This window comes from Ascaphus truei, assembly GCF_040206685.1.
Source record: "Ascaphus truei isolate aAscTru1 chromosome 8 unlocalized genomic scaffold, aAscTru1.hap1 SUPER_8_unloc_1, whole genome shotgun sequence".
In the NCBI taxonomy this organism is placed as follows: Eukaryota; Metazoa; Chordata; class Amphibia; order Anura; family Ascaphidae; genus Ascaphus; species Ascaphus truei.
The window spans coordinates 519693-532847 of NW_027453835.1; the positions used below are offsets into that span (position 1 = coordinate 519693).

At 60.8% G+C, this 13155-nt stretch overlaps 1 protein-coding gene across 4 annotated transcripts in view; it reads right to left on the reverse strand.

The window, feature by feature from the left end:
• LOC142473384 (catenin delta-1-like) overlaps positions 1-13155 on the reverse strand; it is a 47624-nt gene that overhangs the window by 18486 nt on the left and 15983 nt on the right. For all 4 annotated transcript variants that reach the window (XM_075580627.1, XM_075580626.1, XM_075580625.1 and 1 more), the window contains exons 4-6: positions 3849-4038; positions 3238-3352; positions 2693-2771 (exon numbers count right to left, since the gene is read on the reverse strand). In XM_075580627.1, coding sequence (XP_075436742.1) covers positions 2693-2771; positions 3238-3352; positions 3849-4038 — 384 coding nt within the window. The remainder of the gene's footprint in view (positions 1-2692; positions 2772-3237; positions 3353-3848; positions 4039-13155) is intronic.

A 13155-nucleotide genomic window follows, 5' to 3' on the forward strand; every position in this document is an offset into this window, starting at 1 on the left:
TGCTATAACCGGGAGAACGATGCCCGGTGACTCACTATTGTTGCGTTGCTATAACCGGGAGAGCGATGCCCGGTGACTCACTATTGTTGCGTTGCTATAACCGGGAGAGCGATGCCCGGTGACTCACTATTGTTGCGTTGCTATAACCGGGAGAGCGATGCCCGGTGACTCACTATTGCTGCGTGCTATAACCGGGAGAACGATGCCCGGTGACTCACTATTGTTGTGTTGCTGTAACCGGGAGAGCGATGCCGGTGACTCACTATTGCTGCGTTGCTATAACCGGGAGAACGATGCACGGTGACTCACTATTGCTGCGTTACTATAACCGGGAGAGCGATGCCCGGTGACTCACTATTGTTGTGTTGCTATAACCGGGAGAGCGATGCCCGGTGACTCACTATTGTTGCATTGCTGTAACCGGGAGAGCGATGCCCGGTGACTCACTATTGTTGCGTTGCTATAACCGGGAGAACGATGCCCGGTGACTCACTATTGCTGCGTTGCTATAACCGGGTGAGCGATGCCCGGTGACTCACTATTGTTGCGTTGCTATAACCGGGAGAACGATGCCCGGTGACTCACTATTGCTGCGTTGCTGTAACCGGGAGAGCGATGCCCGGTGACTCACTATAGTTGTGTTGCTGTAACCGGGAGAGCGATGCCCGGTGACTCACTATTGTTGCATTGCTATAACCGGGAGAACGATGCCCGGTGACTCACTATTGCTGCGTTGCTGTAACCGGGAGAGCGATGCCCGGTGACTCACTATTGTTGCGTTGCTGTAACCGGGAGAGCGATGCCCGGTGACTCACTATTGCTGCGTTGCTATAACCGGGAGAGCGATGCCCGGTGACTCACTATTGCTGCGTTGCTGTAACCGGGAGAGCGATGCCCGGTGACTCACTATTGCTGCGTTGCTGTAACCGGGAGAACGATGCCCGGTGACTCACTATTGTTGCGTTACTATAACCGGGAGAGCGATGCCCGGTGACTCACTATTGCTGCGTTACTATAACCGGGAGAGCGATGCCCGGTGACTCACTATTGCTGCGTGCTATTACCGGGAGAGCGATGCCCGGTGACTCACTATTGCTGCGTTGCTATAACCGGGAGAGCGATGCCCGGTGACTCACTATTGCTGCGTTGCTGTAACCGGGAGAGCGATGCCCGGTGACTCACTATTGCTGCGTTGCTGTAACCGGGAGAGCGATGCCGGTGACTCACTATTGTTGCGTTGCTATAACCGGGAGAGCGATGCCCGGTGACTCACTATTGCTGCGTTGCTGTAACCGGGAGAGCGATGCCCGGTGACTCACTATTGCTGCGTTGCTGTAACCGGGAGAGCGATGCCGGTGACTCACTATTGTTGCGTTGCTATAACCGGGAGAGCGATGCCCGGTGACTCACTATTGCTGCGTTGCTATAACCGGGAGAGCGATGCACGGTGACTCACTATTGCTGCGTTGCTATAACCGGGAGAGCGATGCCCGGTGACTCACTATTGTTGCGTTGCTATAACCGGGAGAGCGATGCCGGTGACTCACTATTGCTGCGTTGCTATAACCGGGAGAGCGATGCCCGGTGACTCACTATTGCTGCGTTGCTATAACCGGGAGAGCGATGCCCGGTGACTCACTATTGCTGCGTTGCTGTAACCGGGAGAGTGATGCCCGGTGACTCACTATTGCTGCGTTGCTGTAACCGGGAGAGCGATGCCGGGTGACTCACTATTGTTGCGTTGCTATAACCGGGAGAGCGATGCCCGGTGACTCACTATTGCTGCGTTGCTGTAACCGGGAGAGCGATGCCCGGTGACTCACTATTGCTGCGTTGCTGTAACCGGGAGAGCGATGCCCGGTGACTCACTATTGCTGCGTGCTATTACCGGGAGAGCGATGCCCGGTGACTCACTATTGTTGCGTTGCTATAACCGGGAGAGCGATGCCCGGTGACTCACTATTGCTGCGTGCTATTACCGGGAGAGCGATGCCCGGTGACTCACTATTGTTGCGTTGCTATAACCGGGAGAGCGATGCCCGGTGACTCACTATTGCTGCGTTGCTATAACCGGGAGAGCGATGCCCGGTGACTCACTATTGTTGCGTTGCTATAACCGGGAGAGCGATGCCGGTGACTCACTATTGCTGCGTTGCTATAACCGGGAGAAGCGATGCCCGGTGACTCACTATTGTTGCGTTGCTGTAACCGGGAGAGCGATGCACGGTGACTCACTATTGCTGCGTTGCTATAACCGGGAGAGCGATGCCCGGTGACTCACTATTGCTGCGTGCTATTACCGGGAGAGCGATGCCCGGTGACTCACTATTGTTGCGTTGCTATAACCGGGAGAGCGATGCCCGGTGACTCACTATTGCTGCGTGCTATTACCGGGAGAGCGATGCCCGGTGACTCACTATTGTTGCGTTGCTATAACCGGGAGAGCGATGCCCGGTGACTCACTATTGCTGCGTTGCTATAACCGGGAGAGCGATGCCCGGTGACTCACTATTGTTGCGTTGCTATAACCGGGAGAGCGATGCCGGTGACTCACTATTGCTGCGTTGCTATAACCGGGAGAGCGATGCCCGGTGACTCACTATTGTTGCGTTGCTGTAACCGGGAGAGCGATGCACGGTGACTCACTATTGCTGCGTTGCTATAACCGGGAGAGCGATGCCCGGTGACTCACCATTTCTCTGGTTCCGGTCGATGAGAGGGAGAGTGCTATCATCATAACTCTGAGCCCGCGCCGCCACAGCGGGAGACACCTAAAAACAGGAGGGCAAGTGAGGTCGCTGCAGGGGGTAAGGGGTGGAGGACCGAGACAGCACTGCGCTGTAGTGGGGGGGTGGGCTGTAATTCAGGAGGGGCATAAGTCCGAGAGGGGGATGACAGACAGCGCTGCCTTGGGGGGGGGGGGGGAGGGGGGGGTTATGAGATCGTGTAACAGGGGGAGGGGAAGAAGAAATGCTGCTGTGGGGGGGGGGGGTAGTAGAGGTGGTGGGGGGGGGAGGCTAGTAGAGATGGTGCTGTGGGAGGGGGATGGTGCTGTGGGAGGGGTGGGGAGGGTAGTTGAGATGGTTCTATGGGGGAGGGGGAAGGGACAGTTCCCACACAGGTGCTGTGTAAGGGGGAGGGGGGAGAGGGGAGGGGGAGAGGGGAGGGGGGAGGGGGGAGAGAGGAGGGGGAGAGGGGAGAGGGGAGAGGTAGTTCCCAATCAGGTGCTCTGCTTACCTGGAAGTCGCTCTTTTTCCATCCTTCTTTTTCCAGCGGTCTCCGAAGCTCCTTGTAACCCCAGACAGTCTGAAGGCAGAAGCCGGCCGCACGCGTCTCTCTTTCAGAGCGTCCACTGGGGAAAGAGAGCGCGTGTCACACAGTGAAAAAGCAGGCAGAGACTGCATGATCCCAACGCGTCTGAGCGTCAACTGGCCAGTGACGTATCAGCGCCCCCCCCTCCCCGGTCCCCCCCAGGAATCTCTCCCCCACCTCACACCCGTTCCACACCTGGTCAGTGACGTATCAGCGCCCCCCCGCTCCCCGGTCCCCCCCAGGAATCTCTCCCCCACCTCAAACCCGTTCCACACCTGGTCAGTGACGTATCAGCGTCCCCGCTCCCCGGTCCCCCCCAGGAATCTCTCCCCCCACCTCACACCCGATCCACACCTGGTCAGTGACGTATCAGCGTCCCCCCTCCCCGGTCCCCCCCAGGAATCTCTCCCCCCACCTCACACCCGTTCCATACCTGGTCAGTGACGTATCAGCGTCCCCCCCTCCCCCGGTCCCCCCCAGGAATCTCTCCCCCCACCTGGCAGACTGCCACCTGCCCAACAACGGCAGACTCTCACCCTCCCTTGTTGATCAGCACCAGTCTCTCAATTCCTTGAGTCTCACGCAGTCTCTTTGCCGCCTCCAGGTTACCAGTGATCACTTCCTGAATGGTGGTGAGAATCGAGACCGTCGTGTCCTCTGAGACTGCAGGCGACTGGGGCGAGGAGCTTGGGAGACGCACCACGAGACTGCTGAGAGCGTGCTTACCTGTACAGACAGACAGAAGCAGTCACACAGAGGGGAAAGTCTATGCTTTCCTGGCTGGATCAGACCTTCTGTGATCACAGACGGTCCATCTTCTCACTGGAATAATGTGCGTGCCTTTTATATGGCCCATCAGGCAGGCGAGACCAAAAGTGGAAACACCCAACGCGTTGCACACAGTAACATGGAGCTTATCCTTACAGGGCTACAAAGTCCTCACTTTAACCCATGTTTGTCACCAAATACAACTCGGAATTTGGCGCCATTAGAAGGATGGAACAACCTTCCAGGAAAAACTCCAACACCGTCTCTTATCCCCGTCCCCCCTCTTATCCCAGTCCCAACCCCGTCTCTTATCCCCAACCCCGTCTCGTCTCTTATCCCAGTCCCAACCCCGTCCCTTATCCCAGTCCCAACCCCGTCCCTTATCCCAGTCCCAACACCGTCTCTTATCCCCGTCCCCCCCTCTTATCCCAGTCATAACCCCGTCTCTTATCCCAGTCCCAACCCCGTCTCGTCTCTTATCCCAGTCCCAACCCCGTCTCGTCTCTTATCCCAGTCCCAACCCCGTCTCTTATCCCAGTCCCAACCCCGTCCCTTATCCCAGTCCCAACCCCGTCTCTTATCCCAGTCCCAACCCGTCCGTCTCTTATCCCAGTCCCAACCCCGTCTCTTATCCCAGTCCCAACCCCGTCTCTTATCCCAGTCCCAACCCGTCGTCTCTTATCCCGTCCCAACCCCGTCCCGTCTTTTATCCCAGTCCCAACCCCGTCCCGTCTCTTATCCCAGTCCCAACCCCGTCCCGTCTCTTATCCCAGTCCCAACCCCGTCCCGTGTCTTATCCCAGTCCCAACCCCGTCCTGTCTCGTATCCCAGTCCCAACCCCGTCCCGTCTCGTCTCCCAGTCCCAACCCCGTCCCGTCTCTTATCCCAGTCCCAACCACGTCCCGTCTCTTATCCCAGTCCCAACCCCGTCCCGTCTCTTATCCCAGTCCCAACCCCGTCCCGTCTCGTATCCCAGTCCCAACCCCGTCCCGTCTCGTCTCCCAGTCCCAACCCCGTCCCGTCTCTTATCCCAGTCCCAACCCCGTCCCGTCTCGTATCCCACTCCCAACCCCGTCCCGTCTCTTATCCCAGTCCCAACCCCGTCCCGTCTCGTATCCCAGTCCCAACCCCGTCTCTTATCCCAGTCCCAACCCCTGTCCCGTCTCTTATCCCAGTCCCAACCCCCGTCCCTTATCCCAGTCCCAACCCCGTCCCTTATCCCAGTCCCAACCCCGTCCCTTATCCCAGTCCCAACCCCGTCTCGTCTCTTATCCCAGTCCCAACCCCGTCCCGTCTCTTATCCCAGTCCCAACCCCGTCCCGTCTCTTATCCCAGTCCCAACCCCGTCCCGTCTCCCAGTCCCAACCCCGTCCCGTCTCTTATCCCAGTCCCAACCACGTCCCGTCTCTTATCCCAGTCCCAACCCCGTCCCGTCTCTTATCCCAGTCCCAACCCCGTCCCGTCTCGTATCCCAGTCCCAACCCCGTCCCGTCTCGTCTCCCCAGTCCCAACCCCGTCCCGTCTCTTATCCCAGTCCCAACCCCGTCCCGTCTCGTATCCCACGTCCCAACCCCGTCCCGTCTCTTATCCCAGTCCCAACCCCGTCCCGTCTCGTATCCCAGTCCCAACCCCGTCTCTTATCCCAGTCCCAACCCTGTCCCGTCTCTTATCCCAGTCCCAACCCCGTCCCTTATCCCAGTCCCAACCCCGTCCCTTATCCCAGTCCCAACCCCGTCCCTTATCCCAGTCCCAACCCCGTCTCGTCTCTTATCCCAGTCCCAACCCCGTCCCGTCTCTTATCCCAGTCCCAACCCCGTCCCGTCTCTTATCCCAGTCCCAACCCCGTCCCGTCTCCCAGTCCCAACCCCGTCCCGTCTCCCAGTCCCAACCCCGTCCCGTCTCCCAGTCCCAACCCCGTCCCGTCTCCCAGTCCCAACCCCGTCCCGTCTCCCAGTCCCAACCCCGTCCGTCTCCCAGTCCCAACCCCGTCCCGTCTCCCAGTCCCAACCCCCGTCCCGTCCCTTATCCCAGTCCCTTATCCCAGTCCCAACCCCGTCCCGTCCCTTATCCCAGTCCCAACCCCGTCTCTTATCCCAGTCCCAACCCCGTCTCGTCTCTTATCCCAGTCCCAAACCCATCCAGTCTCGTATCCCAGTCCCAACCCCGTCCCGTCCCGTATCCCAGTCCCAAACCCGTCCAGTCTCGTATCCCAGTCCCAACCCCGTCCCGTCTCTTATCCCAGTCCCAACCCCGTCCCTTATCCCAGTCCCAACCCTGTCCCTTATCCCAGTCCCAACCCCGTCTCGTCTCTTATCCCAGTCCCAACCCCGTCTCTTATCCCAGTCCCAACCCCCGTCCCGTCTCGTATCCCAGTCCCAAACCCGTCCAGTCTCGTATCCCAGTCCCAACCCCGTCTCGTCTCTTATCCCAGTCCCAACCCCGTCCCGTCTCTTATCCCAGTCCCAACCCCGTCCCGTCTCTTATCCCAGTCCCAACCCCGTCCCCGTCTCTTATCCCAGTCCCAACCCCGTCCCGTCTCCCAGTCCCAACCCCGTTCCGTCTCCCAGTCCCAACCCCGTCCCGTCTCCCAGTCCCAACCCCGTCCCGTCCCTTATCCCAGTCCCAACCCCGTCCCTTATCCCAGTCCCAACCCCGTCCCGTCCCTTATCCCAGTCCCAACCCCGTCTCTTATCCCAGTCCCAACCCCGTCCCGTCTCTTATCCCAGTCCCAACCCCGTCCCTTATCCCAGTCCCAACCCCGTCCCGTCTCTTATCCCAGTCCCAAACCCGTCCCGTCTCTTATCCCAGTCCCAACCCCGTCCCGTCTCTTATCCCAGTCCCAAACCCGTCCCGTCTCCCAGTCCCAACCCCGTCCCTTATCCCAGTCCCAACCCCGTCCCGTCTCTTATCCCAGTCCCAACCCCGTCCCTTATCCCAGTCCCAACCCCGTCCATTCTCTTATCCCAGTCCCAAACCCGTCCAGTCTCGTATCCCAGTCCCAACCCCGTCCCGTCTCCCAGTCCCAACCCCGTCCCGTCCCGTATCCCAGTCCCAAACCCGTCCAGTCTCGTCTCCCCAGTCCCAACCCCGTCTCGTCTCTTATCCCAGTCCCAACTCCGTCTCTTATCCCAGTCCCAACCCCGTCCCGTCTCGTATCCCAGTCCCAAACCCGTCCAGTCTCGTATCCCAGTCCCAACCCCGTCTCGTCTCTTATCCCAGTCCCAACCCCGTCCCGTCCCTTATCCCAGTCCCAACCCCGTCCCGTCTCTTATCCCAGTCCCAACCCCGTCCCGTCACTTATCCCAAGTCCCAACCCCATCCCGTCTCCCAGTCCCAACCCCGTCCCGTCTCCCAGTCCCAACCCCGTCCCTTATCCCAGTCCCAACCCCGTCCCTTATCCCAGTCCCAACCCCGTCCGTCCTTATCCCAGTCCCAACCCCGTCTCTTATCCCAGTCCCAACCCCGTCCCGTTCTTATCCCAACCCCGTCCCTTATCCCAGTCCCAACCCCGTCCGTCTCGTATCCCAGTCCCAACCCCGTCCCGTCTCGTATCCCAGTCCCAACCCCGTCCCGTCTCTTATCCCAGTCCCAACCCCCGTCCCGTCTCTTATCCCAGTCCCAAACCCGTCCCGTCTCTTCCAGTCCCAACCCGTCCGTCCTTATCCCAGTCCCAAACCCGTCCCGTCCCTATCCCAGTCCCAACCAGTCCCGTCTCTCCCAGTCCCAACCCAGTCCCGTCCTCTATCCCAGTCCCAACCCCGTCTCTATCCCAGTCCCAACCCGTCCGTCTCGTCCAGTCTACCCAGTCCCAACCCCGTCCCGTCTCTTATCCCAGTCCCAACCCCGTCTCCCCGTCTCTTATCCCAGTCCCAACCCGTCCCGTCTCTACCGTCTCGTCTCCCAGTCCCAACCCCGTCCCGTCTCTTATCCCAGTCCCAACCCCGTCCCGTCTTATCCCAGTCCAATCCCCGTCCCGTCTCCATCCCCAGTCCACCGTCTCTCTTATCCCAGTCCCAACCCCGTCCCGTCTCGTATCCCAGTCCCAACCCGTCCGTCCGTCGTCTCCAGTCCCAACCCGTCCCGTCTCTTATCCCAGTCCCAACCCGTCCGTCTATCCAGTCCAACCCGTCTCGTCTCCCAGTCCCAACCCCGTCCCGTCTCTTATCCAGTCCCAACCCCGTCCCGTCTCTATCCAGTCCCAACCCGTCCCGTCTCTCCAGTCCCAACCCCGTCCCGTCTCTTATCCCAGTCCCAACCCCGTCCCGTCTCTTATCCCAGTCCCTCCCGTCCAACCCGTCCCGTCTCTTATCCCCGTCCAACCCCGTCTCTTATCCCAGTCCCAACCCCGTCCCGTCTTATCCCAGTCCCAACCCCGTCCCTCTTATCCCAGTCCCAACCCGTCCCGTCTCGTATCCCAGTCCCAACCCGTCCGTATCCCAGTCCCACCCGTCCCTCGTATCCCAGTCCCAACCCCGTCCCGTCTCTTATCCCAGTCCCAACCCCGTCCCGTCTCTTATCCCAGTCCCAAACCCGTCCCGTCTCCCAGTCCCAACCCCGTCCCGTCTCTTATCCCAGTCCCGTCTCGTATCCCAGTCCCAAACCCGTCCCGTCTCGTCTCGTCTCCAGTCCCAACCCCGTCCCGTCTCTTATCCCAGTCCCAACCCGTCCGTCTCGTATCCCAGTCCCAGTCCAACCCGTCCCGTCTCTTCCCAGTCCCAACCCCGTCCCGTCTCTTATCCCACCAACCCCGTCCCGTTCGTATCCCAGTCCCAAACCCGTCCCGTCTCGTCTCCCAGTCCCCAACCCCGTCCCGTCTCTTATCCCAGTCCCAACCCCGTCCGTCTCTTATCCCAGTCCCAACCCCGTCCCGTCTCTTATCCCAGTCCCAAACCCGTCCCGTCTCCCAGTACCAACCCCGTCCCGTCCCTTATCCCAGTCCCAACCCCGTCTCTTATCCCAGTCCCAACCCCGTCCCGTCTCTTATCCCAGTCCCAACCCCGTCCCTTATCCCAGTCCCAACCCCGTCCCGTCTCTTATCCCAGTCCCAAACCCGTCCCGTCTCGTATCCCAGTCCCAACCCCGTCCCGTCTCGTATCCCAGTCCCAACCCCGTCCCGTCTCTTATCCCAGTCCCAACCCCGTCCCGTCTCTTATCCCAGTCCCAAACCCGTCCCGTCTCTTATCCCAGTCCCAAACCTGTCCCGTCTCCCAGTCCCAACCCCGTCCCGTCCCTTATCCCAGTCCCAACCCCGTCTCTTATCCCAGTCCCAACCCCGTCCCGTCTCTTATCCCAGTCCCAACCCCCGTCCCTTATCCCAGTCCCAACCCCATCCCGTATCTTATCCCAGTCCCAAACCCGTCCCGTCTCGTATCCCAGTCCCAACCCCCGTCCCGTCTCTTATCCCAGTCCCAACCCCGTCCCGTCTCTTATCCCAGTCCCAACCCCGTCCCGTCTCGTATCCCAGTCCCAACCCCGTCTCTTATCCTAGTCCCAACCCTGTCCCGTCTCGTATCCCAGTCCCAACCCCGTCCCGTCTCTTATCCCAGTCCCAACCCCGTCCCGTCTCTTATCCCAGTCCCAACCCCGTCCCGTCTCGTATCCCAGTCCCAAACCCGTCCCGTCTCGTCTCCCAGTCCCAACCCCGTCCCGTCTCTTATCCCAGTCCCAACCCCGTCCCGTCTCGTATCCCAGTCCCAAACCCGTCCCGTCTCGTCTCCCAGTCCCAACCCCGTCCCGTCTCTTATCCCAGTCCCAACCCGTCCCGTCTCGTCTCCCAGTCCCAACCCCGTCCCGTCTCTTATCCCAGTCCCAACCCCGTCCCGTCTCGTATCCCAGTCCCAAACCCGTCCCGTCTCGTCTCCCAGTCCCAACCCCGTCCCGTCTCTTATCCCAGTCCCAACCCCGTCCCGTCTCTTATCCCAGTCCCAACCCCGTCCCTTATCCCAGTCCCAACCCCGTCCCGTCTCTTATCCCAGTCCCAAACCCGTCCCGTCTCGTATCCCAGTCCCAACCCCGTCCCGTCTCGTATCCCAGTCCCAACCCCGTCCCGTCTCTTATCCCAGTCCCAACCCCGTCCCGTCTCTTATCCCAGTCCCAAACCCCGTCCCGTCTCCCAGTCCCAACCCCGTCCCGTCTCTTATCCCAGTCCCGTCTCGTATCCCAGTCCCAAACCCGTCCCGTCTCGTCTCCCAGTCCCAACCCCGTCCCGTCTCTTATCCCAGTCCCAACCCCGTCCCGTCTCTTATCCCAGTCCCAAACCCGTCCCGTCTCCCAGTCCCAACCCCGTCCCGTCTCTTATCCCAGTCCCAACCCCGTCCCGTCTCGTATCCCAGTCCCAAACCCGTCCCGTCTCGTCTCCCAGTCCCAACCCCGTCCCGTCTCTTATCCCAGTCCCAACCCCGTCCCGTCTCTTATCCCAGTCCCAACCCCGTCCCGTCTCTTATCCCAGTCCCAAACCCGTCCCGTCTCCCAGTACCAACCCCGTCCCGTCCCTTATCCCAGTCCCAACCCCGTCTCTTATCCCAGTCCCAACCCCGTCCCGTCTCTTATCCCAGTCCCAACCCCGTCCCTTATCCCAGTCCCAACCCCGTCCCGTCTCTTATCCCAGTCCCAAACCCGTCCCGTCTCGTATCCCAGTCCCAACCCCGTCCCGTCTCGTATCCCAGTCCCAACCCCGTCCCGTCTCTTATCCCAGTCCCAACCCCGTCCCGTCTCTTATCCCAGTCCCAAACCCGTCCCGTCTCTTATCCCAGTCCCAAACCTGTCCCGTCTCCCAGTCCCAACCCCGTCCCGTCCCTTATCTCAGTCCCAACCCCGTCTCTTATCCCAGTCCCAACCCCGTCCCGTCTCTTATCCCAGTCCCAACCCCGTCCCTTATCCCAGTCCCAACCCCATCCCGTATCTTATCCCAGTCCCAAACCCGTCCCGTCTCGTATCCCAGTCCCAACCCCGTCCCGTCTCTTATCCCAGTCCCAACCCCGTCCCGTCTCTTATCCCAGTCCCAACCCCGTCCCGTCTCGTATCCCAGTCCCAACCCCGTCTCTTATCCTAGTCCCAACCCTGTCCCGTCTCGTATCCCAGTCCCAACCCCGTCCCGTCTCTTATCCCAGTCCCAACCCCGTCCCGTCTCTTATCCCAGTCCCAACCCCGTCCCGTCTCGTATCCCAGTCCCAAACCCGTCCCGTCTCGTCTCCCAGTCCCAACCCCGTCCCGTCTCTTATCCCAGTCCCAACCCCGTCCCGTCTCGTATCCCAGTCCCAAACCCGTCCCGTCTCGTCTCCCAGTCCCAACCCCGTCCCGTCTCTTATCCCAGTCCCAACCCGTCCCGTCTCTTATCCCAGTCCCAAACCCGTCCCGTCTCCCAGTCCCAACCCCGTCCCGTCTCTTATCCCAGTCCCAACCCCGTCCCGTCTCTTATCCCAGTCCCAAACCCGTCCCGTCTCTTATCCCAGTCCCAACCCCGTCCCGTCTCTTATCCCAGTCCCAACCCCGTCCCGTCTCTTATCCCAGTCCCAACCCCGTCTCTTATCCCAGTCCCAACCCCGTCCCGTCTCTTATCCCAGTCCCAACCCCGTCCCTTATCCCAGTCCCAACCCCGTCCCGTCTCTTATCCCAGTCCCAACCCCGTCCCTTATCCCAGTCCCAACCCCGTCCCGTCTCTTATCCCAGTCCCAAACCCGTCCAGTCTCGTATCCCAGTCCCAACCCCGTCCCGTCTCCCAGTCCCAACCCCGTTCCGTCCCGTATCCCAGTCCCAAACCCGTCCAGTCTCGTCTCCCAGTCCCAACCCCGTCTCGTCTCTTATCCCAGTCCCAACTCCGTCTCTTATCCCAGTCCCAACCCCGTCCCGTCTCGTATCCCAGTCCCAAACCCGTCCAGTCTCGTATCCCAGTCCCAACCCCGTCTCGTCTCTTATCCCAGTCCCAACCCCGTCCCGTCCCTTATCCCAGTCCCAACCCCGTCCCGTCTCGTATCCCAGTCCCAACCCCGTCCCGTCTCTTATCCCAGTCCCAAACCCGTCCCGTCTCGTATCCCAGTCCCAACCCCGTCCCGTCTCGTATCCCAGTCCCAACCCCGTCCCGTCTCTTATCCCAGTCCCAACCCCGTCCCGTCTCTTATCCCAGTCCCAAACCCGTCCCGTCTCCCAGTCCCAACCCCGTCCCGTCTCTTATCCCAGTCCCAACCCCGTCCCGTCTCGTATCCCAGTCCCAAACCCGTCCCGTCTCGTCTCCCAGTCCCAACCCCGTCCCGTCTCTTATCCCAGTCCCAACCCCGTCCCGTCTCTTATCCCAGTCCCAAACCCGTCCCGTCTCCCAGTCCCAACCCCGTCCCGTCTCTTATCCCAGTCCCAACCCCGTCCCGTCTCGTATCCCAGTCCCAAACCCGTCCCGTCTCGTCTCCCAGTCCCAACCCCGTCCCGTCTCTTATCCCAGTCCCAAACCCGTCCCGTCTCTTATCCCAGTCCCAACCCCGTCCCGTCTCTTATCCCAGTCCCAACCCCGTCCCGTCTCTTATCCCAGTCCCAACCCCGTCTCTTATCCCAGTCCCAACCCCGTCCCGTCTCTTATCCCAGTCCCAACCCCGTCCCTTATCCCAGTCCCAACCCCGTCCCGTCTCTTATCCCAGTCCCAAACCCGTCCCGTCTCGTATCCCAGTCCCAACCCCGTCCCGTCTCGTATCCCAGTCCCAACCCCGTCCCGTCTCTTATCCCAGTCCCAACCCCGTCCCGTCTCTTATCCCAGTCCCAAACCCGTCCCGTCTCCCAGTCCCAACCCCGTCCCGTCTCTTATCCCAGTCCCAACCCCGTCCCGTCTCGTATCCCAGTCCCAAACCCGTCCCGTCTCGTCTCCCAGTCCCAACCCCGTCCCGTCTCTTATCCCAGTCCCAACCCCGTCCCGTCTCTTATCCCAGTCCCAAACCCGTCCCGTCTCCCAGTCCCAACCCCGTCCCGTCTCTTATCCCAGTCCCAACCCCGTCCCGTCTCGTATCCCAGTCCCAAACCCGTCCCGTCTCGTCTCCCAGTCCCAACCCCGTCCCGTCTCTTATCCCAGTCCCAACCCAGTCCCGTCTCTTATCC